The sequence below is a fragment of the Nannospalax galili genome, unplaced genomic scaffold, assembly GCF_000622305.1.
Source record: "Nannospalax galili isolate Female #2095 unplaced genomic scaffold, S.galili_v1.0 scaffold302, whole genome shotgun sequence".
NCBI lineage: Eukaryota > Metazoa > Chordata > Mammalia > Rodentia > Spalacidae > Nannospalax > Nannospalax galili.
This window is the reverse complement of record NW_008350120.1, coordinates 2,262,949-2,288,406: the sequence shown is the minus strand read 5'-3', so window position 1 is coordinate 2,288,406 and position 25,458 is coordinate 2,262,949. Positions and strand designations below refer to the sequence as shown.

At 48.7% G+C, this 25,458-nt stretch overlaps 1 protein-coding gene across 4 annotated transcripts in view; it reads right to left on the bottom strand.

Annotated features, from left to right (window-relative positions):
- Actr3b (actin related protein 3B) overlaps positions 1-25,458 on the bottom strand; it is a 93,622-nt gene that overhangs the window by 13,833 nt on the left and 54,331 nt on the right. For all 4 annotated transcript variants that reach the window (XM_008847256.3, XM_008847255.3, XM_008847257.3 and 1 more), the window contains 5 exons: positions 23,737-23,832; positions 20,992-21,099; positions 16,847-16,990; positions 14,181-14,354; positions 12,672-12,764 (listed from right to left, as the gene is read on the bottom strand). In XM_008847256.3, the coding sequence (XP_008845478.1) occupies positions 12,672-12,764; positions 14,181-14,354; positions 16,847-16,990; positions 20,992-21,099; positions 23,737-23,832 (615 nt within the window). The remainder of the gene's footprint in view (positions 1-12,671; positions 12,765-14,180; positions 14,355-16,846; positions 16,991-20,991; positions 21,100-23,736; positions 23,833-25,458) is intronic.

Below are 25,458 nucleotides of genomic sequence, written 5' to 3'. Positions count from 1 at the left end.
CGCTCCCCGCAGACGTGCTGGACCCTCTCACACCGCGGGTCCTGCACTAACAGCGGCTCACCGAGAACAGGCAGCGAGCGACCGCGCAGGTGAGGTCTGGGCTCCACACTGGCTGTTTACGGTCTGAAACCCCACTTCCCTGTGCTTCCAGCTGAGCCTCCCACCCCGGGCACACCTCGGCTGGCGGGGAGAGGCGCTCTGTCGGGTCCTGCTCCACAGGGCTCTCCCACACCGTCCCACCCCACGACGTTGGCTGCCACGCTCCCTCCCTCCTTCTCCAGCTCCCCCCTTAGCTCCTACACTCCTCACTGACCTCCCTGCACCCCCACACGGTGTCACCCCGACATGGTGTCATCTCCACACAGTGTCGCCCCTACACGGTGTCACCTCCACACACACACACACACACACACACACACCCAATGCCACACACATACGCCCACTGTGACATGCCCACCTCCACACAGTCCCTCTGCCACGCACCCACCACGCCTTCCTCATGATGGACTGTATTCCCTTGAACTGGATAAATAAACGGCTATCAACCTGCTGCCTCCAGGTCTTATCACAAAGGAGCAAAGTCGCTAATAAAATCAGTGCGTTACTGTGCGGTGGTGGTGGTGCCGGTTGTCACAGTCAGCCCCACACTGTTCTTAAACGGCCTCCTTACTTCCTTTCACAGGGTAAAGCCCAGTGGTTGGAAGCTAAACAGGCCCAGAGGCAAACAGCTAGGAAGCTGCAGACCTGCCTGACTGCATGGCCCACCCCACGCTGAAGGACAAGAGTTAAGGAAGGAAATGGTTCTTAGCAACTTCATCACTTAACCCCACATACTTCCTGAGTACCAAGCACTACTGTAAGCCATTACCAGTATTGTCTGGTTACATCCACCGACAAACCTGTGACAGCACAACACCGAGTGGTGGTTCGAATTAGCGTCCCCCATAGGCTACAAGTACATGCGCACTTCAAACCCATTGGTGGCTCTCTTTTAGGCCTAGGAGGTATGACCTTGCTGGAGGAAACAGGTCACTGGGGGAGGGCTTTAGCCTTACCCATCTCTAATTTCACTCTCTCTGCTTCCTGTACCTGCTTGAAGATGAGTATCGCAGGCCACCTCTGGCCATGCCTCCCCGCCATGATGGACCCTTTGCCCAATCAGCTCTTCCTTCTTACTGTTGCCTTGGTCGTGGTGTTATCACACCCACAAGAAACAACTAATACAGCCCCCATGTGGGCTTTGCACAGGGAAGTGCAGCTTAGAGAGGCTGGGGACCCAGACATCAGGATGCCCATGCATGGCTCAGGCAGTTCAGAAGGCCTAGGCCACCTGACTGGGGGCACCCACACTTAACCATAAAGACAGGAAAACAGTGCTTCTCAGGGAGGCACTTTCAATAAAAGCCAAAGCTCAACGTGTTCACTCTACAGGGAGCTTAACTAGGGAAATGAGTGTTCTTCCTCAGCCAATCAGCAACTTTCATGGGTTATAGTTCTGGCTGTCAGCAATCCTCTAGAAAGGCATTTTCCTGATACCCAGCAACCCCCTCCCACAAACCCACTTAGCATTTTGATTGAAAATCCAAGTGTACTCAAAGGCCTGGGGCGATGGGAAGGAACTTCAGCTAGCAAATGTCTGCTCTGCCAGATCAGCAAATTCTCAAATCGGAACCATTCAACTCAGAAAGCATCACTGACAGAGACCCCATATAGATTAGATTGTGCCCCAAAACATGTCCTCATAAAGAAAAAGTGCTCCCTAACTAAAGAACAATACCAAAGACCCCAACACAAGGAAAGGTTAGTCGTGAACCAGACCTCATCAGAAATGATGCTTCTGAAGACTTTCAATTAGTTGAGAAAGAGCTCACAGCAAGTGCAAAGTGAGACCCAGGATACAAAATATGGATGCGACCCAATACACCCATCTACCTACCTATACTCAGGAGACTAATATGAAAAAGTCAGTAATAACTGCTGCTCAGAGTGACTGCATTTTGCTCATTAAAGCATTTGGTGTGTCTCAGATTTTCTAATGCTTGCCCACCTGTGGAGTCTAAGCTTCCTATGCTGAACTGGACACCGCCCCTACCCCACCTTCCTGACTAGTTCTGGCTCTATCTTGTCCCTTCTCTTGGAGTCAGAAGTCAGGGGTTCATGAAGCCCACTGTGTTGACTGGGCTTTCCAAAAGCCTCTTACCTTGGTGTGTAAATGTGTATTTGGTGAAAAATGGTCTCTATTTTAAGTCAGCTTTGCAAATGAATGCAAAGGCTCCTTCCCTCTGCCAGTAGAGACATTACAGACACACAACCTTTCAGTCTCCTGAAATTTAAGTCAGAAAGACTTCAAATAAACTATCAGTGGCAAGTTCGTTTGTTAATATCTAATACGGGCTGGGTGTAGCTCCGTGGTAGAGTACTGGCCAAGTGCAAGGTCCTGGTCTAACTTCCAATATACTGGGGGGTGGGGGGGTGGTAAATCAGCTTGAAGAATAACAAGCCCTGCTCCCTTGGTGCCCAATGCATTTCAGGCTGGAGAATCTCAATTCAGTTTGACAGACACATGGCGCCACCTATGAGCCACCAGTGTATCTGCAGGTGTGATGTGGCACCTTCTTGACCATAGCTACGCCATGTTTAAGTTCAGGCTGACTCCAGTCTCTGAAATTATCAGGCCACTGTCCCAGGGTATGGGAACACACATCAACAGGACCCCAGTTATCTTGGGAACAGGTCAGCGTGTACTGGAGAGCACCTGCTAACTGCAGATTTATGGCTTCTGTAGGTTATGCTTGGCTTGCTTCTGCAAAATAGTAATTGTTGCTTAATAGAGTAGAAATTGTTAAGGGGACTCTCCACCTGTAAGCTTGGGAGATTAAACTTTTCACCAGTGGTTATGGTTTTTCTGTATGAAAGCTTACCCTAGAGATGGCTCAGGGCTGCACTTGGGTTCGGACACCCTTGTATAATCACTGGCCAGCTAAAAAAAGACTTTCATTCAGCAATACTTTATCTGAGTGATCTTCTCTGGTGAAACATCTCACAATACAGGCATGATTTTGAAGACAGCTCACACAGGCATCCAGGTTGCGTAGCACAGGTCTGTAATACCAGATTACTCAGGAGGCTGAGGCAGGAGGATTGAAAGTTCAAGGCCAGCTTAGGCTAAACAGCAAGTTCAAGGCCAGCCTAGGCTAAACAGCAAGTTCAAGGCCAGCCTTAGCAGCTTAACCAAGGCCTTGTCTCAATTGTTAAATTTCTATTTATTTATGTAATATTTATTTTATGTGTATGATTTGCCTGCATGTATATAAGTGCACCTGGTTCATGCAATGCCAGAAGATGTCACATTCTCTGGAACTGGAGTTATGGATGGTTGTTAGACACCAATGAGTGCTGGGAACTGAACCTGCGTCCTCTGTAGCCAGTGCTCTTAACCACTGAGCCCTCCCTCCAGATCCTCAAAAAAATTGGGGCTAAGACTGTAGCTCAGTGGTAGAGCACTTGCTTAGCATATAAAAGGCCCTGGATTCCATCCCCATCACGAGAAAATGGGGAAGACATTTACCAAACGTGTTGAGGGAGAGTAAGGATGGGCCACACCAAGAGACAGATTGTCCCTCTCCGTTTAGACAGCACCGCAATCACAGGTCCAGCTGGCAACTTTGTTCGAAGCCCTTTTCATCTTTGCTGTGCTCTTAGGAAAGGGCAGAGTTTGAACTCAGCAAAGTTTGTTGCATGACACCCAACCCTATCCCTGTGGAAATCCAAGCCAATGTTCAAGGCTGGCTCTAGGAGCTGTTCATGGCCAGTGACAAAGCCTTCAAGAATCACCTGCATCTCTCCCTGTGGCTCCCTTTTTTCAATGATTTGGCCTCTTGGTGTCTACTGGCCCTGAGGGACTGTTATCCTCTAGAGTTCCCTTCTCCCTGAGATGCTCTCTAGGTTCCAGGATGGTTAATCTTTTTTTTTTGTCTTTTTTGAGACAGGGTCTTCCTGTAGCCACAGCTGTCCTGGACCTCACTATGTAGACCAGGCTGGCCTTGAACTCACCGAGATCTGTCTGCCTCTGCCTGCCTCTGCCTCCCGAGTGCTGGGATTAAAGGTGTGCGCCACCACGCCCAGCTCAGATGGTTAATCTTATGCCAACTTGCCACACTATAGCATCCAGTGACTCAATCAAACATGAATCCCAGTGTTGTGGTCAGGGTAATGTCAGGTGTGGTCAACAGTTAAGTGACATGTCTTGGTGATGATCCAATCAGCTGAAGGCCTGAAGAGCATTCTTGGGTTTCCCAGACAAGGAATTCTATCTCAAGACATAGATTAGCTCCTCAGAGGCCCTTAAGGCAGACTCAGACTCCTGCTGCATGCAAGACCATGTCTCTGGAGAGTTACAGGCAGCATGTGGTGGCTCACACCTCTCTCTTCCGGGCCCCAAATGATCTGACCCTTTCTATATTGCAGGCATCTTGCTCACCATCCATGTTTAGGTGTCAGGTCCGGGGATGCTGAATCCCTTCTGATCTACAGCACACTCCTGGCCCTGAAAATAGATTCTCTCCTTTATGACTGTTTTTTTAGTTGTCTGTGTATGTCTGTGTGCATGTGCACGTGTGCACATGCACACATATGTGTAGATACTCACAGAGGCCAGAAGAGGGTATTAGAGCCCCTGGAGCTGGAGTTACAGGCAGTTGTGAGCTGCCTGACATGGGTGTTGGGCTCTTCTTCTTCCTCCTCTTCCTCCTCCTCCTCCCCCCTCCTCCATAGTATGCACTCTTAACTACTGAGCCACTGCTCTAGCCCCAGATGATTACTTCTCCCTTCCTATCCCTCTGTTCACTCTGAGGTCACACCAGCTTGCAGGCCCCACAGAGCAGCCCTTGCTGTGTTCACTCTGAGGTCACACCAGGCCCCACAGAGCAACCCTTAGCCATATTGCTAGTTCTGTTTGTATCAATTAAAACTAAACAAAATGTAAAATACTTTCCTGTTTCAACAGTTACATTTCAAGGCTGGGCCAGTCACATGTGGACCTACACTCGATGCCACAGCTGCAGAGTATGTCCATCTTGGTGCTAACCCATATGAGCAGCACTAGCGCTAGGAAGCCCCTGGGGCGTCACATCCAACCCGGGCCCCCACAAATCACCACATCAGCCCACAATATGCAGTTGCCTGCCTGCACCCTGGTTTCCTGTGCTGGGCCTAGAAAGCGGCCAGCAGATCCCCTCAGTGCTGCTGGGCAATGAGCAACATCAGGCAAGATATCATCTTGCTCATTAAAATGAAGCCTCTCAACTCGGCAAGCTCAGGTGTTAACACCCCTTCCAGGTTAGACAAAAAGAAATCTTACCAATCGGGGATGTCTTGGCAGGAAGCTTCAGTTAAAAGTTACGGGGGAATAGGAGTATAGATACAGGACTGAAAGTTCTAGAACTTTCCTGCCCACCACCCTACCCAAACAGAGCAGCAATCCTTCCACCTGCTCACATATTAGGTTTTAATATGGGTTTCAGCTATAAAAAGGCCTAACTGAAAAGGATGAAGGGCTGGGATGTGGCTCACTGGTGGAGTGTTTGCCTAGAATGCCCTGGACTTGATCCCCAGTCTTGAAAAGTAAAAGACAAAGGATGAAAACACCGCTGATGTGTGTTTCTTCTTCCAACCATTGAAGACATTTAAAGTATTCAACATTAATAAATAATAATATACATGGGGCTGGAGAGATGGCTTAGTGGTTAAGAGCACTGGCTGCTGTAGCAGAGGACCTGGGTTTGAATTCTAGCACCCATATGGTAGCTAACAACCATTCCTAATTCCAGTTCCAAAGGATCTGATGCCCTCTTCTGGCCTCCTTGGGCACTGCACAACATGGGTGTACTTACATACATGCAGGCATTAACATTCACACACATTCAATAATAAGTAAGTTTTTAAAAAAAATACATAACTCGTTTACTTTGTACCACGCTGTTCTGATTTAAAAGGTGCTGAGATTATTGTATATACACTGATTTAAGCCACTTATTACAGAAAAATCAACCATGAATCAAGATGGATTCTCTTCTCAACCAACATAACAAGTAGGGTCTTTCTCAACTTCCAGCCCAGGGCCAAAGCAAGGTGACAGGCATCCTCTGGCTGGTGCCTCCTCTCACTCCTTGAGCCCCAGGCTCCAGGTGGCCTCTCTTTTCTTTCTGAGGACCCTGCACCAGCCCCACCTCGCCCCGACCCTCTGGCTCCGCAGACCTCAAGGCTCACAAGGCATCTTCTCAAAGCCAATGCTGATCCCTCTAGTTAAATGCAATCTGCACCTTCTCTCAACGCTGGCATCTGCATGACTCACCTTAATGACATTTAGCCTGTCGTGGTTCCCATTCATTATTTCAGCATTTTTAGCTTTTTGATAAACTCTTGAAGACAAGAGCCACACTGCATACAAGTTAAATCTCCTTAAATTTAACCAGAGTCTAGTACCAGCAGGCACTCAAGACACCACAAACAGACACCCAATGACATTACAAAGCAATTCCAACTGTTTTGCCCTCATGCAGAGTAGACACTCTACTGAACGCTGATGAATCTGAGAGTGGACTCGCTATTGCCAGTAACCATCAGCTGAGGCAAGCTCTAGACTCACCTGGAAAGCTACTAATGTCCAGGTGCCCAGCCTGGCCCTAGCCCAACTACATCAGAATCTGTGGGGCCGACCCAGGCCCTGTCTCATGGAGAGGTAGTGTACAGCGGGGATTTGCTGAAAGTAGATCCCAAGTGTTTACACATGCTGTGAGAGAGGTAAAGGGTGTGTGAATTAGCTGGACTTGGTAAGATTCTGTAGTGAACCATTCATCAAATCATCCTGTTGCATACCTTGAACATACAGATGTTTATGTCAACCGTTCTGCAGTAAAGCTGGGAACGTTCTAAATTTTCAAGGCCATCTGTCGTTCTTACCTTTTCTTCTTGCCTAACAGCCTGCGTGAGACGCTGACTCGATGACCTGGAAGGCCTCAGGTCTGCCAAGTTTAAACTGAGCTACCTCCTACTCACTAGATCATAATAAACCCACTGTGGGCCACCAAAACCTGACCCTACATTTGCCTCAAGGAGGGAGTGGGGTGCACACAGGGAGAAAGACAGCACCCTCTGATGCCGAACAGGGAACCAAGGCGTGTGCTCCAAACTCCTTTCCACAGGGTCTCTGTGGTGCCGCTGCCATGAACGTGGCCACTGTCTAGACAGAGCTATGAGGTTGGGGAGAAGGCACACGGGAGGCCGAGGTCAGACCCATCGCCCTCATTCCTGTGAGAGGGCGTCTGGCCCTCCAGGTCATCCATCAGGTTCCAGCAGATGTGTCATTTCTCTGGGCCTGGACCATGGTTTCTACATCATTCCTGATCCACTGACTACTGTTTCAGTGTGAAAGGTCTGGGCCACTGGCAAGAATGGGCCCAACATTGGTCATGGAGGAGGGAAGGGTCAGGAAGAAGACTGTTCACAGGTACACACCCTACAGACAGATGTTTGGCTCTGCAGAGATGCCCATGTGCTGCGGACCATGCAGTGTATCTTCTAACTTGCAGAGTGTTTACTTTGTTTAAAAACCCATGCACCTGTGTATATGCGATCACCAACCCTCCAGTTGAGGTGAAGGACATTTTTCATGGCAAGTTCATTCCACACTTCGGAGAAAGAGCTGGAAAAGGGGCCCAGAATAGGGCGTGCCCTGCACAGTGAAGTGTCACTGCTCCAAGACACTGGCTCCAAAACCCTTCTTCCATCCTATACAGTGCAAGTCCATCTGAGCAAAGGACTGACCACTTCCAAACACCATCATCAAAAAAGCTGCCCAAACAACCCATGGCTCTCCCCTGGGCAGTGCTGGCCAAAGCCACAAATCCCCAGTGTGACAGGAGCTCAGCACCCACTCTTCCATAAAGCCTGCTCTAAAGGAGGCCTTGACCTGCTAATAAACACACTTGTATGTGTGCAACCAGCCAGACGAGAGCCTAGATAACTCACAGGCCTGGGAACTCCAGCAGGAACCGGCTATCCAACCGCCTACCGCAAGCTGCCCGCCGGTTTGGGTAAATAAAGTTTTACAGGAATCCAGCCTCTTCTAGTGGTTCCCACGCTATCTACGGAAGCACTGGAGGATGGAGGAAATGCAACAGAGATCACATGACCTCCGCAAAGCCAAAAAGATTCACCATCTGGTCCTTTACAGGAAGAGTTGGCCAACTCCTGGTCTGAGATTGCCATAGGAGAAAACCCCTCTCACAGCTGCGCCTGGTGAACTAACACCAGAAAGCGGGTGCCTGCAGGTCTCAATGCTAACCTTCAATTTACTCAGCACGCCCCTGGCTTTGGAAATCTTCCCCTTTCTTGGTGGTTGTAGCAGAAGCTTGGTGCCCACCGATCACTGCCAGGGCACAGAACCGAGGCAACCTGAGGGCTGCCTACCCTGCAGCAGCGACCAAGGCATGTCAGCTTCCAGGAGTGAGCCACAGACAGGACAAACCTACTGCCAATCCACACTGGCTCAGCCATGAGATGGACACAGGGGTCCACTGAGTCCAGAGGCTCAGTCCCCACAGCAGATTGTAGTCCACAGGTGTCTGAGGGCCCAGAGGGGCAGGTGTTTGTCCCTTCTCTCTCCTACCTTCATGACAAGACCAAAAGCATGGTCAACTCCATGTCGCACACCCTCCCACCTCTACTTGACATTAGCCATTCCCAAGGCTGCAGTCGCCTGGAGGCTCCGTACCCCTCCCTCCCTGCCACCGACCATCTACTTACACACAAACACAAATGTAGCCGAAGGTGCACAAGTTAACTCCGAACAGACTGAATGGCCGGCCAAGCTAAAACCTTTATAAACTCACAGAGAAGGAATGATTAACCTAGAGAGAGGTGGACAGGGACAGGGTTTCCTTTGCTGAAAAGCCATCTTCACACCACCTCAACTATGGTGTGCGATGTGACAAAGTGGCCCATGTTTTTCAAAGATATGGAAAAGTGGCTCAAAATCCAACCCCCGCCACTTACCACTTACATAATCTGACCCAGTGCAAGTCTCCCAAGGAGAGCGTTAACTTCAGCAAGAGTACAAGCTTAAAAGACACAATGCTGGGGCTGGAGAGATGGCTCAGTGGTTAAGAACATTGGTTGTTCTTGCAGAAGACCCAGGTTCGAATCCCAGCACCCACATGGCAGCTAACAGCTGTCCGTAACTCCAGGCCCAGGGATCCGACAGCCTCTTTTGACCTCCACAGGCATTGCACAACATGGGTGCACTTACCTACATGCAGGCAATACATGAATACACATAAAATTAAAATAATAATTTTTTTTAAAAAAGGCACAATGCTATTGGAAGCCTCCACTAGACTCCCCACATACAGAAGCTTCACCAACACACAACAGCAGAGATGGGAATGTGCCTGGGCAGGGGCTAGAATAGCAAAGGCTCATCTCAGTTTTGTCTGTGAAACGGGGGCAGAAACAGCAGCCCCCACAGACAACGGCTGTAAACAATTGCTAATCCGGTTCTTCAACATGCAAGCACTCAATACACTGTAGCTATTTATTAAATGGTTTTTAAAGTCTACAATTAATAACATTTCAAGTACAATCTGTCAGATGGAGGGAGTTCAAGGTTCTTCCTGAACAGTAGTAACAGGTCCTAGAAAGCAATAAACCACAAAAATCTCAATCTGAAATTACCTCTGGCTTATAAACTTAATTACATTGACTCTCAGTTCAAGATTGATGGAAACTGAGACTTAAAATTAGTAAATTCTATGCATGGTGGCCCACACCTATAATCCCAGCACCCAGGAGACTGAGGCAGAATGATTGCAAGTTCAGGGCCAACCTGGGCTACATAGCAACACCCAGTAAATAAATAAAAAAGGGAAAAATGCAAGTCATAGATACCTTCTATCTACTCACTAGGCTTCTTTTCCCAGTTGTTACCCAAACAGAACCTCTTGTGAGACCAAGTCTCTACTATGGCTCTCTGGTCTCACTCCCTTTAAGCAAATGATCCATAGGAAACTGTTGACCTGCACATCTGTAGCTACCCTACGTGATTACAGTAGATGGCCATATTCCTTTTCTACTCTGTATATATGCCCACTGTAGGAATGGCTCTGGGGCATGGTGGTGCACTCCTGTGACCCCAGGACACAGGAGGCTAAGACAGAGAACCACAAGTTCAAGCCTAGCCTATATAGAAAAACCAAAGGTTAGGGATGTAAGTCACCGTGTTTGCTCCTCAGCATGCACATGCATGTGCGCGCACACACACACACACACACACACATCAGTATCACATACTAGTAGCACATGTAATCTCCTGGTGTCAAGAGACAGTAGATTTACTGCCTTGCACACACCTTTGATGCACCCAAGCACTCCTAGCTAGGTGCCCAGGAGGAAAGCAGTGTTAAGGACAGCTGAGCAGGAAACTCCGTCCAGCTCTTGAGGTGGTTAAAGGATAGTGAACCAGCAGTGTCTGACAAGCACATGGAAGCCAGGCTTGGTGGCCCGCTGTAAATCACATATAATTCTACAGCACAGGAGGCTGAGGCAGGGAAAGCCTCATGAGTTTGAGGTTGGATTGGGCCACATACTGAGTTCCAGGCCAGGCTAAGCTACAGTGTTAGACCCTGGGCGCCAAAAAAAAAAAAAACAATGAAAAAACTTAAGGTGGAATCTGAAGAGAATCACGGTGAAGAGAAGGACAGAAGCCAAAGAGTAGCAGGAGCCGATCCCACCCCTCCTGCCCCACCCCCAGCCCCAGGCTCACCGTCCTTCTCTTCATATGCCACATTCCCCTCCACTCTCCAGTGCTTTCCCAGGCCAGCAAACCTGACACTGGACCGCATGCTCGTCTGCTGGGCCAACGTGCCTCTGACATAATCGACTGAAGGCATGTGACCGAGTACCTGCGGAGGCACGGGCTTTTCTCATTCATTCCTTGTCTGCTTGTTCGGAAAGCTTTCTTGAGTTCATGGTTAGCACATTCTGCAGTGCTACTTAATAGCTTAAAATGCCTTTAATCCCAGCACTTGGGAGGCAGAGGCAGGAGGATCTCTGTGAGTTCAAGGCCAGCCTGGTCTACATAGTGGGTTCCAGGACAGCTGGGGTGACAGGGAGGCCCTGTCTCAAAAAGACCAAAAAATAAAAATAAAATAAAATAAAAAATTCCAAAGCTGAAAACAGCATCACAGCAGAACTGCCAGGTGAAGTGGAGATTCATTCCGGAGACTTTGGACATGGAACAGAAAAAGCAAAGACAGTCTGATCTTGTTCGGGCCTGCTCAAGCTTACCATTTTAAATCAATGAGGTTATGAAATTTCCCTGCAATAAAAGTAACAGCCCTAAAGGAAAGCCTAAGTTCAAGGTCCTCGCATCCACCTGGTGCTTTGGGCCTTTCCCAGGAGCGCAGTCTTGTCACTACTCAGTCTCCTTGCAGTCCCCCTTTCCTACTACTCTTTATTGGAGGAAGAGGTTTAATTAAAGGCATGAAACAAATAAAAATAGAATCGTAATTTTTTTACTCATAAAGTGGTCTCTATAGGGAAAAATTTCCAATTATAGAGATCATATTAACTATAAAATGCCAAACAATTTTGAAATACCAAAAGGAAAAGGTGTAAGTTACTCACCACCCTGCCACCAGTGGTAACATTTAAGTATTTCTTATCTATCATTCCAAATATAAAGTCTCCTTCACATTAATTATACGTAAATTTTACAAGCTGGTTTTCACTTGAACTCTTACCCCTCCCCAGATTTTTCTCCTGAATTCATGTTTATGGACCTCATTCTTTTAAAAAGTTACATCGTATCCCACTATAAAAAGAGAACAATGTTCATTGCATCATTGTTGCTAAGCCTCTTTCTCTCCTGTTCAAAATTCAGCTGCCTAAGTTTGCACAGTGTAAGGGGATAGCCAAAGGCTTGACACACCCCTGCGAAGGTGGCTGAGGATGAAGAATGGCTGCTCTCGCTAGCTGACTGTCAGCAATATTTCCTTCTCTGAAGTAACTACTGGATTCTTCTCATTTCAAGTTTTACAATTCCAGACAATCAAAGAATTCTGAAAAAAAAAAATTATAGGAGCACACACGATCTGACCGTCTTGCTTCAGGGTCTTGTCTCCACACCACATCAACGACGACTCATCGGCATGGAACAAGATCAGTTTCCAGAAACCTGAGGGCAACACCTTCACATTTTAATCCACACATATGGCTAAGACCACTTCAAATACTGTTCTGCAGAGAAAAAAAGACCACATAAGCTGGGCGTGGTGGTGCAGGCCTGTGGTCCCAGCACTAGGAGGTGGAGGCAAGAGAGTCACACGCTCCAAGTCATTCAGGCCAGCCTGGGCTACCTCAAGAAGAAGAGGAAGGAGGGAGGCAGGAAAAGGAAGAGGAGGAGGAAATGCAGTATTCCCTCCAGTTAACTGCATATTCCCGAACATTTATTTACACCCTCCTCTTCATGTTATTCACATCTCACGGTCACACTGCCTGGAAAGAATTCCATAGAATGGGAGAGACAGGAATGTCTGCCCATTCCATCAGCCGCTAAGAACTGCAGGCCTTCAGTTTGGGAATAAAGTCAAAGTACCTTACCCAAGTGGCTATACCTTATAGAGCGGACGACGCACGTCTATAGGACAGTTCTGTATGACTCCATCAACAACGTCGGAGATGGACTCCATGAAGTCCGGGTTGGCAAACTGAATGTTACGTGAATATAAGAGAAAAATTAGACATTACTCTCAAATAGCACAAATTACTTTCAAACCATATTTTTTAAGATTTTACTTTTATTTTTAATTACATGCATATGTGGGGGGGGGTGTACACGCATACGTGCAAAGCCTGTAGAGGCCAGAAGAGGGCACCAGATCCCCTGGAGTTGGAGTTACAGGCAGTTGTGAACCACCCAACAGGAATGGGTGCTGGAACTTAACCACGGAGCCATCTTTCAAACAGGCCCCTCAAAAATATTCCTTAAAAATAACTAACAAATACGCAAATCACACTAGAATGAAAGTATGTCTAAGGACCTGCACACAGCTGACCGATGTGTGCATGGAGTAATGTTAACATGAAATGTGGGTTTAGGGAAAGAAAAGTATTTGCCAGTCACACGGACAGGCCCACCCTGCATGAGGAGCACACAGTGAGTCATTTCACCAAGAGAAAGGGAAAAGCACGCACACACGCCACACGTGCAGCAAGAAACACATGTGAGTGCTAATACCATGGAAACATTAGCCAGGCTATAGGGGAAAACAATGTGGTCATTGAAAAATTACACAAGCTTAGCTTTGCTGATGGTGGTAGCTTTAAAATAAACAATCCATGCCATCATGACATTGAGCAAACAACCCTTGGATACAATTGCATGAGTTAAATGAGCTAACGTATGAAAAATTCAGCTGGATCACATATGAGATTTATATGCTTTTAAAAACAAGAAAAGCGGGGCTGGAGAGATGGCTCAGTGGTTAAGAGCACTGGCTGCTCCTGCAGAGGACCTGGGTTCAATTCCCAGCACCCACATGGCAGCTAACAACCGTCTGTAACTCCAGTTCCAGGGGATCTGACGGCTACTTCTGACCTCGTGGGTGTTGCCAACATGGATGCACTTACATACATGTAGGCAATATACTCATGCACATAAAAAAATAATAATATATTTTTTAAAAAAAAACACAAGAAAAACTTCAATGTACGATAGTCTCAGGGGAAGGAGGCAATTGCAGTTATTCACCAGCTGGGCATTCACTGGTTCCAGGATGGACAGTCACAAGGCTGGAAAGGCTCTGCCTCCACCCCACTTTCATGCAGGGGCTACCCGGACACATCCTTGAGATCAGCCACGGTCACAGTAGCACACACAGTGCTCCGTCAGCTTCAATCCCATCATCTTCTGTTGCTCCTGAAAGTTCTTCCTCACCTCTCAGGGATAATCCACCTTAACTACTGAAGCAGGTAAGTCTATGGTCAGGCAGACCAGGCAGATGCAGGGGGAGCCACCATGAGGAACGGCCATTGGTCCTTTACTGAGAACTGCCCTTTGTGCACACTGGGGGGCAGCACCGCTCCACACAAAAGCACTCCATGCACAAGGAGAACCTGCTCACCTCAGGGTGGAAGAATATTTCCGGTCCCAGGAACCTTTCATAACCAACATCTATACCGAACCTCTTCTGATTGATCGCATTGATGCCCGTGTACTGCTTGATCCACTTCCGGGGATCCATGTCATACTTAGCAAATTCCTTGACTATATCAGGGCAAATGTAACAATATTTCTCCTGCATGTACACAAAAAGACATCGCGAAGCATTAATAACCGCCTGTCTCTGCCCTCTGATACACACACAGGAACCCACACATTACAGACACCTCTGAATTCCTATCTGCCCACACTCCCACGGGGCTGGGCTATCAACCTCCTCTTTCAGCTTAGACATGACTATGCTTGAACTTTGACCAGGTTAGCCCACTTCCTCCACAACGTGGCTCTTACTCACAGCCGTCTTCTCACTAATTCTGTTGCCTGCCGTAGACTATAAAGCACCTGACCTTGCCTCCACTCAGCCTTGTTTGCTCCCTCAGGCTTGCTCTCTAGGGCCTGTCCAGGCGCCTAACTGCTGCCCTGGGGCCGCAAACTACACCTGGCCTACTCTAGAGTGCAGTGACCATCTGCAACCTAGCCCTGGGGTGTGTCGTGCTAGGGAGTGACTCCAGCCACCATGAGACCTTTGCCTGCAGAGGACTCCCCCAGCTCTGTGTACCTGAGAGCACACCTGGTTGGCCAGGTATTGTAAGTCCCTTGAACAACACTGGAGAGACACAAATGATTAACTACTCAGATCTCTGCCAAAGGTATTCCTACTGAGAGTCAGATGCCCGGCAACTGAAAAAAGTCAGCAAAGGAAATGGTGACATCGTATAAGGTAGCAGGTACCACAGAACAAAAGCAAGCCAGGCAGGAGGGCTGGGGTGGCAGCTGGTGGCTGACAGGTGGCCAGCAGGTGGCTGCTTCAACAGCCTTGAGAACGGTTTCCACCTGCAGCAGGGCAAGTGTCTGCACAGCCTGGGGCAATACTGACATTCCTGGGGATCTTTGTGATGATCCTTTGGACAAGAGCAGGTGATGCCTGGGTCAGCACTAGCTTCCTGTAGGCAAGAGCCAGGAGTCCTCTCTGAGCCTGCAGCATGGGCACCCAGCAAGGACTTACTACACACACTTTGGGAGAAGTGGTTCACTCAAGGACTTCCATGTGTATTTTCCTATGAAAGTGTCTTCTAACACTGTCTTCTGGGTACCTCTGATACCCTATTTGTCTATGGGGTGGGAACTAGTACATAACTCCAAGTTCCCTGAATGAAGGCAGCGAGAGGGGCACAGTCGGCAACTCTAAGCCTATTGGAACTAGAGACCAAGACACTCAACTGTCCTCAAGAAACGTAGCCAGTGTCCTTTGACATCTCAACTCACTAAACTGGTGGCACACAGTGTAGGTGCAAGCATCAGTGCTCATTCACCATGAGGCTCTGGACTTGTGCAATGAAGGCGTGTTGAGCTTGTGCACTCCCTCTGGTCTGCTTGTGACCACAGGAGGTTTGGTGGGGACATGGAGTAGGGGTGACTCTAAGCCACCCCTCCTAGGGTCTCTTCCTTCATAGGCAGAAGTGGGGTGAAGGCTGACTGTGCCCAGAGCACAGTGGTTGAGGAGTCTGCAGAAGGGATCTGTTCACGCCTGATCATCACAGATGTGCAAAGGGGTCAATACCAGAGAGCCTGTCATCACAGAGGCTCACACTTGGAACCCACCCAGCCAGCCCAAGGAGCAAAGTGAGTGTGCAGCACAAGGCTCAGGAAAGGCCCCCCTGGTGGTGCCTCTCAGGAACATACACTCCTGGAGCAACCCTAGGCAAAGGAGGCAGCAGGCTCCATTTTGGTTGGGGCAGCAAAGAAGCTTGGAGCAAATATCCACCTGCTGCCACTGAAGAAGGGCAAGCAAAGGCGGGGACCGCGGCAAGTCTTGGCACACCTCAGGACAGCACTCCACCTCAGATTCTCCAAATCCAAACAGAACCTTTCCTCCTCATCTCTAGACGATCATCAGCCATGGACCGCGAGGAATCTCTTGCCTTTTGATTTTTGTTGCTGTGTTTTGATTTTTGCAAACTCAAAAAGTTCCTTTAAAAGGGTCTGTAACTGCTGTGCACAGAGCAATGCAAAGACCAATGGACATTCCAAATAAAGGCCAATGAGCCATTTTGTTTCTGTTGCTATTAAATTCTCCAACTTCCTATAACTAGTCCAGTGCACCAACAGAAGTCCAGAGACACACAGGTGGGTGCTGTTAATGACTCTGCGTCCTAGACCGGCATGGTTCTGAGGTGTATTCTCAGGGAATGAAGGCAAGCAGATACCACTGGGTTCCTGACAGCCACCATTGCTACTGTGATTTGCCTCCTGATACCTAAGGGAAGCATGGAGAGACATAAATGCAGCAAGTGGCTAACTGAAGGTTCTGTTTAATTAGGCTTCAATTAATTGATGCTCTACTACACACACTGGTGGCTCAATACCAGTTTGGAGCTGGAACCTCCACAGAGGGTCTGTGTAAGGAAGAGGAGGTTTAACCTCAGCCCACTGCACTCCCTGGCCCATCAAGGCCCACTCTCTTGGGAGGGAGAAGAGGGAAGCAGGAAGGGATGATGGCACCGAGGGGACCATCCAGGCACCATTTCTCTCTCACCCCCAAACCGGCCAGGTTCCCCATGTTTTTACCTTGATGGCTTTTGCGGTCTCCAGTGACTGCTCAGGAGGGATGCCTACCTCCCTCTCCCTTAGCAGCTGTTGAATGAAATACGTAATATCTCTGCCTGCTATGGGGATGTGTTTGATGCAGCTTCCAATTACATAACCTTCTGCCTGGAGAGGAAGAGGCAGGACAGCCCATGTCAGTAACCACAGCCAAGAGCCACCATACACAGGAGATTCCTGCCGGCACCGCCAGCCCACCCGCCCCTCTGGGCACTAACCAGCATTTACCGGCTCCCACTCAGGAAGCTCAGAACCAGAGGTTTTTTTAAATGACTACATCTGCAGTTCTATTAATATTTAAAATTGTAAATGACTCCAATAACCTGACTCTCTATACACAATCTAAATGATGTTTTCATTAGGAACACGGGAAACTGCAGAGGATAGTTCATTTGCAAAGGATAATGCTGTCTGGGAGAACAGTAAAATCAGTAGTTATGTCCGCCTCTAAACAGGAGAGGCTTTGTCCACAAATTGTTAGACAACTATAAATCCCCTCCACGTTAAAAATCAGCAATGTGGGCAAGCACAGAGGACTGCATTCCCAACATCCTGGATCCAAATCCCAGGTGCCTGTGAAACAGCAGGTGAGATTCGGCCTCAGGCCTTCATCCATGGTGTGGAACACATGATCCCGAGGGCATTGACAGTGAAGGTGATCCAGTACTACATTACAGCAGGTACTAAGCACTCCAGAAATGTCCCATCCGTCATACTGAGAAGTGACACAAGGACCCTAGCAGCTGTGCCACCAGAAGCCCAGTGTGGCTCAGGGTCTAGAGTCTCTCTGCTGCCTTCTTGAGCCACTGAGACACATGTGAGGTGCCAGGAGGAGCCATAGGCACTGCTGTCTGTAGCCCACCACCAGCAGGGCTAGTACCCAAAGTCCATGTGTTCACAGCAGTGATGGGTCCTAGGCCCCCCTCACTGCCCCTCTGTAGGCATCAGAAGCCAAGGGCCTAGCGCCTGTCCAGCTTGTCTGTAGAGACACAGGTGGAGGGATCCTGGTGGCTGGTTTCACCCTATGGCACCTCATGACTTCTGTACTGCAAAGCCCCAAGGAGACAGAGGGCATGGCAGTGAACCTCTTGGCTGCAGATGTGCCCTCTCATCATGCGGATGGAGCCCCCTAAGCTGCAAGGACCACCTTCCCAATTCTCTTGGGCTTTTCTCTGATGTGTCTAACTTCTAGACAAAAGATTTGGCCCTTCTAACAGGGTGAGTATTTGTAAACCATTTTAAGAGGGAGATAAGATATGAAGGCATTACTAAAATAGCAAAGATCACCACAAACCCACGAAATACTAGCTTCCTAACACACTGATTTTTCATATTCACACCCTAAGCATCACATACATCATCTTCTAAGAGAGCACCAGCTCCACCTGAACACAGCAGGCCCCAGGCCAAACAGCAGCAGGAAGGTCAGCTGTGCTCGCCTTGGCCCACAGCACGTGTTCGCCTCGGCCCACATGCCAGACTCTCAGGTAATCATCATTTTCACATAATATTTGGCCATAAGACAAAAAGTATCACTAATTACTGATATCAAACTAATATACAGTGAACACTCATAAAACCTCTTTCTCTCAGTTATAAAAAACTGTGGAATGTCTGCTTTTCCTACCATATTTGGTAGCTGAGTTGCCGTGAACAGAGTGATCAGATGTCTGCCTCAGACCCTCATCTCCAATACAGATGAACCAAAGACAGACAGCTGGGGCCGGCCACAGCACTGGTGCTGGCTCAGTCCTGAGAGGCAACGCCAGAGGCCTGACCCCATGAGTACTGCACATCCAGGGGCATGGACACTTCCAGCGGTGCTCAGACATCTGGCATCTGAGACTGCTTTGAAGGGTGGGAACCCAGCTCACATTGAAGGGAGAGGGCTCTACTCCTCCCATGGAGATGATAAAGGGCGGGAGCCTGGAGATGAGAGAATTGTGGGATCTTTTCTTCCTGACTGTGGGCACAGTAACATTAAGCCTTCCTACCGCTGTGACTTCAATCTTCAGGCAGGTATAACAGCACCTGCACGCTGGAAGTTCATTCCTTCCAGTTTTTGAAATGAAATAGTGATTTTTTTCCAGTTAAAGGAGATGAACTTGTTTTCTTGAGGTTTGGTTGTTTTGTTTTGTTTTTTCTTCATTTTTTAAATGTGTACGTATGTGTATATGCACATGTGCACGTACATGTCAGAATTCATGAACAGGAGTTACAGATAGTTGTAAGCTGCCTGATGTGGATGCTAGGAACTAAACTTGGGTCCTCTGCAAGAGCAGCAAGCGTTCTTAACCACTGAGCCATCTCTCCAGCCTTGATTTTATTAGTATTGGTGTTAGTATGATGTAGGCAGGGTCTCTCTCGTGTACCTGGGCTGCCTTGAACTCAGTATGCAGCCAAGGATGAACTCTGGGACCTCCGGTGCAGAACTACAGGCATGGGCCACCGCCTGCTTCGGGTTTTGTTGCTGTTGCTGCTGTCCCTGCTTTTGTTCTTAGAGACAGGGTCTCCCTGTAGCCCCAGCTGACCTGGAACTCACTATGTAGACCAGGCTGGCCTCGATCTCACAGAGATCTGCCCGGCTAGCTTTGAGGTTTTCAATACACTAATTTGCATTTAAAATTAAATTTAAGGGCTGGTGAGATGGCTCAGCAGGTAAGGGCCCTGACCTGAGTTTGACCTCCAGAATCCACATGGCGGGAGAAGAAGAGAAAGCTGACTCCTATGCATTCTCCTCTGACTACTACATATGCACTATGGCACACAGGCCCACACAACTGAACACACACACACACACACACACACACACACACACACAAATTTAAAAAGAAAAGCGAAGTATTTCAAATTTAAAAAGAAGTCTGTGGAGCTGGAGAGATGGCTCAGTAGTTAAGAGCATTGACTCGGTGGTTAAGAGCAAAAGACCCGGGTTCAAATCCCAGCACCCAAATGATGGATAACAACCGTCTGTAACTCCAGTTCTAGGGGATCTGACATCTTCTCTGTCCTCTGTGGGCATTGCACGACACAGGTGCACTTACACACGTGCAGGCATAACACTCATGCACATAAAATAAAAATAAGTAAATAAGTTAAATGTTTTAAAAGAAGAGGTCTGTATGTGCTTGTGTGAGTGCATGTGTGTGTGTGTGTGTATGTGTGTGTGTGTGTGTGTGTCTGTGGTTACCATAAGTATTTGTCATTATCACTGCAGCTATGGTTACTGAGGAACTGGAGGATGAGCAGGAATGATTGCTGATTTTCAAAAGAATAAATTTTAAATAATTCCATGAAATAATCCCCTGGACCAAAAGAAAGATGCAAAGGCCTCCTAAAATCTGAATGAGGGAGTCATGTCACTAATGTTTTAAAAAATTAAAATTTAACCAGTGGGGGAGCTGGAGAGATGACTCAGCAGTTAAGAGCACTGACTGCTCTAGTAGAGGACCCAGGTTCGATTCCCAGCACCCACAGGGTGTGTAATAACCATCCGTAACTCCAGTTCCATATGATCTGACGTCCTCTTCTGACCTCTGCAGGCACTGCACAACACAGGTGCACCTACCTACGTGTAGGCAATATACCCACACACATAAAATAAAAATAATAAATAAAATACTTTTAAATTAGCAAGCGGTATTGTAAGGACTCCCACAAAATGTGCACTCCCTTCATGACTTTTAAATAAATTTTGAAAACAAGACACGCTCTTGGAAGCATCATCTGATTAGAGCCTTTCAGCTGGGTATGCTCTGTACCTGTGAGTCTGACGCCAGAAGGATGTCCACCTGCAGCAGCTCAGATGATGAGCCAGGGCACGGAGACTACACCCACGGGAACCCACCGAGGCTGCTAAAAGTTATCTGACCACAGAATTCGCTACCACAATTTGAAAACTGCCAAAGTTACAAACACTGGCCTTCTTCTGTACTCTTTCCCACAGTCCTAGGCTTTTTAAATTCTTGTTACCAATTCTAAGTATGTCAGTTAGAGGAGGTATTTTAATTACAGAGGGTGTAGAGTTTTGTTTTGCCTTTTAAATTTCTTCTTTTGCCTCAAATCAGGTGTTGAGCAGCAGAGAGTGAAACAGGAATCACGGTACTTACCACTGGGATAACGTGGGTGACACCATCTCCACTGTCTATGACTATTCCCGTCAGCGTGCGCTCGCCAACCTGCCGGGATGTCCAGGAAGCCGCCAGAGCCAGCACTGCCTAGAGAGACACAGAGATCACGGCACTGAGCAACGTTCTCTGAAGACACAGAGACCACGGCACTGGGCGACGTCTCTGAACACAGAGATCACGGCACTGAGCAACGTTCGAGATCACGGCACTGGGTGACGTTCTCTGAAGACACAGAGACCACGGCACTGGGCGACGTTCTCTGAACACAGAGATCACGGCACTGGGTGACGTTCTCTGAAGACACAGAGACCACGGCACTGGGCGACGTTCTCTGAACACAGAGATCACGGCACTGAGCGACGTCACTGAAGACACAGAGACCACGGCACTGGGCGACGTTCTCTGAACACAGAGATCACGGCACTGGGTGACGTTCTCTGAAGACACAGAGACCACGGCACTGGGCGACGTTCTCTGAACACAGAGATCACGGCACTGGGTGACGTTCTCTGAAGACACAGAGACCACGGCACTGGGCGACGTTCTCTGAACACAGAGATCACGGCACTGGGTGACGTTCTCTGAAGACACAGAGACCACGGCACTGGGCGACGTTCTCTGAACACAGAGATCACGGCACTGGGTGACGTTCTCTGAAGACACAGAGACCACGGCACTGGGCGACGTTCTCTGAACACAGAGATCACGGCACTGGGTGACGTTCTCTGAAGACACAGAGACCACGGCACTGGGCGACGTTCTCTGAACACAGAGATCACGGCACTGAGCGACGTCACTGAAGACACAGAGACCACGGCACTGGGCGACGTTCTCTGAACACAGAGATCACGGCACTGAGCAACGTTCTCTGAAGACACAGAGACCACGGCACTGGGCGACGTTCTCTGAACACAGAGACCACGGCACTGGGTGACGTCTCTGAAGACACAGAGATCACGGCACTGGGCGACGTCACTGAAGACACAGAGATCACGGCACTGAGCGACGTCACTGAAGACACAGAGCACTGGGCGACGTTCTCTGAACACAGAGATCACGGCACTGGGTGACGTTCTCTGAAGACACAGAGACCACGGCACTGGGCGACGTTCTCTGAACACAGAGATCACGGCACTGGGCTCTTTGTGGGACCAAAATCACTGAAGGAGTTTTTTTTTGGGGGGGGGGTTGACTTTTAGATTTGTTTGTTTGAGAAAGCGTCTCAGGAAGCCCAGGCTGGCCTCAAGCGCACTGTGTAGCCAAGGATGACCTTGAACTCCTGATCCTCCTGTCTCCAACTCCAGAGTGCTAGGATTAGAGACATGCACCACCACACCAGGCTTATGCGGTGCAGGGACCAAACCCTGGGCTTTGTGCATGATGAACGAGCACTAGCAGCTGAGCCACACCCCAAGTCCGTACAGTTTTTAGAAGGACGCTAGGCCTCCCATCCAGAAATCCTGAGAGGTGCAAGACAGTGGTTCTAACCATAGCCTTCAGCCACAGGCAGCTCTGCTAGCTGGGGAACATCTGGCCACCTCTGCCACCAGTGCTCACATGTGTCGGAGGGGTGGCTGATGGTGGCAGGCAGGTGGGGTGCTGCTCTGTGAGCTGCAATGCAGAGAGCACCCTGCAGCAAGGAACCGTCCAGCCCAAAGCCAGGCCAAGATGGAGCACAGGAATTTGAAATTCCCAAAACCATGTTCTAAGAGAACTTGGAACACAGGCATCTTAGGAGCCATTAGCCCTCATGAGATGTGATAGCATCTGCAATCACAGCACTCAAGAGGCTGAGGCAGGAGGGCGGCCATGAGTTTGAGACCAGATTGGCCTATGTAGGATTTATCCTCTCCCTCCCCCGAAAAAAGTCAGTTGCATGTTTTCTTAAGTGTCTCCTATTCTAATTATCTTGAGGGAGGATAAAATTAATAGATTCCTTCAGCAGGGAAATTCTCAGAGCTGTACCCATGCTGACAGGCACTATGACTCACCATGAGGAGGCAACAGCACACAGTACCCTCAAAACGTGTTTTTCCATGGAACTCCTCTTCCTCAGAAGGGAGTAATATTATGCAGGAAATGTACGTAATCACCAAAGCAAAATCAAACCCGTAGGCCAAGAAAAAGAGGCTTCAAAATGGCTTCTGCTCACCCCTGAACACTCAGGGCCCCTCAGAAACAAGGGCGTGTGAGACCAGCAGCTTCATCAACAGAGGACCCCCAAACACATTTATTTTGCTTTGGGTTTTGGTTGCCTTTTGTTTTTTTGAGACAGGATCTCACTCTGTAGCCCAGGCTGGCCCAGAACACACTATGTAGCCCAAGCTGGCCTAGCTCATCCTGCCTCAGCCTCCCAAGTGGTAGGATCACAGGTGTGAGGCACCCTTCCTGGCTTACTTTGTTTTCCAATGGACTCCAATGCTCCTTGGTTTGGGTATTTTTTGTTTTCTTTTCTGGCCAAAAATAAGAAGCTAAAAAATGAACCACACCCACACCCCTACCTTGTCACCCAGAGAAAATCACACTGGATGCTGCATGGAAAATGGAGCAGACCAATCAGTGAAGGAAGATAAAGGTCACAGACCAGGCTCTCTGTGCTCTGGCTCAAGCCTGACCAACTTGGAGCCATGCACTCAGGGAGGAAGAGGGACGCCAGCCCAGTCTCGGGATGACCTGGGACCTGCACTTCTTGCCATCAGTTACCAAGGTGTTAAGTTCTTTTACCTGAACTGCGATGTACAGTCCTGGCACATTAAACGACTCAAACATGATTTCTGCAAGGTATTCTCTGTTTTCTGGAGTGTTCAGTGGAGGTTCTGTCTGTAAGGAAACATGAGATTCAGCGTTCACTCCAATGTCATGTAACTGCATTCCAGTTATACAACTGCTAACCTAATGGCCTGTTGGCTAGGGACACACAACTCCTTAGTGGCAAAGGCAGGGCTCACAGAGGTGATAAAGGCTTGGGTCTTAGAAGCTTTGACAAGGCAGTGTGAAGAGCTTCTGCCCTCAGGACCCACCCAAACAAGGACTTGTCACAGAAAGAGAGACTCCAGGATTACCTACCAATGCCTAGACACCCTGAAACCAGGATTACCTACTGTGCTGGATAGCTTTAGTGTCAACTTGACACACCTGGGTTGAGGGAGCCTCAATTGGGGAATTTCCTCTATTGGACTGGCCTGTGGCCATGTCTGAGGGGCATCTTCTTGATGAGTGATGTGGGAGAGCCCAGCCCACTGTGGGTGGTGCCACCCCTGGGCAGGTGGGCCTGTGTTGTATAAGAAAGCAGGCTGAGCAGGGGCCAGGGGAGCAAGTCAGTAAGCTGTGTTCCTCCATGGCCTGTGCTCCAGCTCCTGCTTCCAGGTTCCTGCCCTGAGTTCCTACCTTGGGCTCCCTGATGAACTGTGACCCAGGAGATGTAAGATAAATAAACCCTCTCCTCCCCAAGTTGGTAGTTGTCAGAGTGTTTTGTCACAGCAATGAAGAAACAAACCAGGACAAGCTGCTAAGAGAGAAAAGGATATTGCTGTGACAGACTGACCTTGGTGTTTTGGGGAGGACTGTGGAAACATTTGGAACTTTGGGCTGGAAAAGCCATTGTGTGCTCAGAGTTTGTTACAGTGGAGCTTGGAACAGTTATGCTGAAAGAGTTGTAGACGATGGAGGCCTGGCTTGTGAAGCTTCAAAGGGAAGCAGAGATGATCAGGGCTGTTCATGTGAGATTTTGGATTGGGTTCTGGTCGGGTGGGGCTGAAAAATCATCTGTTATTAAGAAGAGACCAGAACCTGAAATAAAACCTTTGCTTTACTGGGACAAATGATGCTGGTTAGCTGGGGCTGAAAAATCAGCTATAAGTAACAAGAGACCAGCACCACTGTGGTGGAGTCTTCTGGGAGGTATTTCCTCAGGGTCAGCACACAGAGGGGACCTGCACCTCTATTTCAAGCCGGAAGCAGGACTTGGTAATGTGTAAGAGTCTCCTGCATGGTTCTGGTGTTGAAAGTGTGAAGGGATCACAGAGAGCAGCTGAGGCTTGGCACTCTGAGAGGCCAAGAAAAGCCATTGGTGAAAGTGCAGACTCAGTTGCAGTGAAGACCCCAGGATTGAAGGAGTCATGGAGAGAATCTGAGATGCACCCCCCAAGAGGGCAGAAAAGGCCATTGGTGAAGGTGCAGCCTCAGTTTCAGTGGAGATGCCAGGACCGTGGGCTGACCACCAAGGACAGTGGTAGGTGTGGAATGGAGCTGGACTGGGTCTGCAAGATGAGCTATGTGAGCTGTGAATGGCAGAGTCGAAGGAGTGGAGCTGTCAGAACTCTATGGAGCCCAAAAGATCGTGAGTGAATCCCAGATGTCCAGCCTTGAGCTACTTGCTGGACTTAGGTTTTGCTTAGGTGTGCCCAATTATGTCCTTTGAAATAAGACAGTACCTTTTTTTTGGCG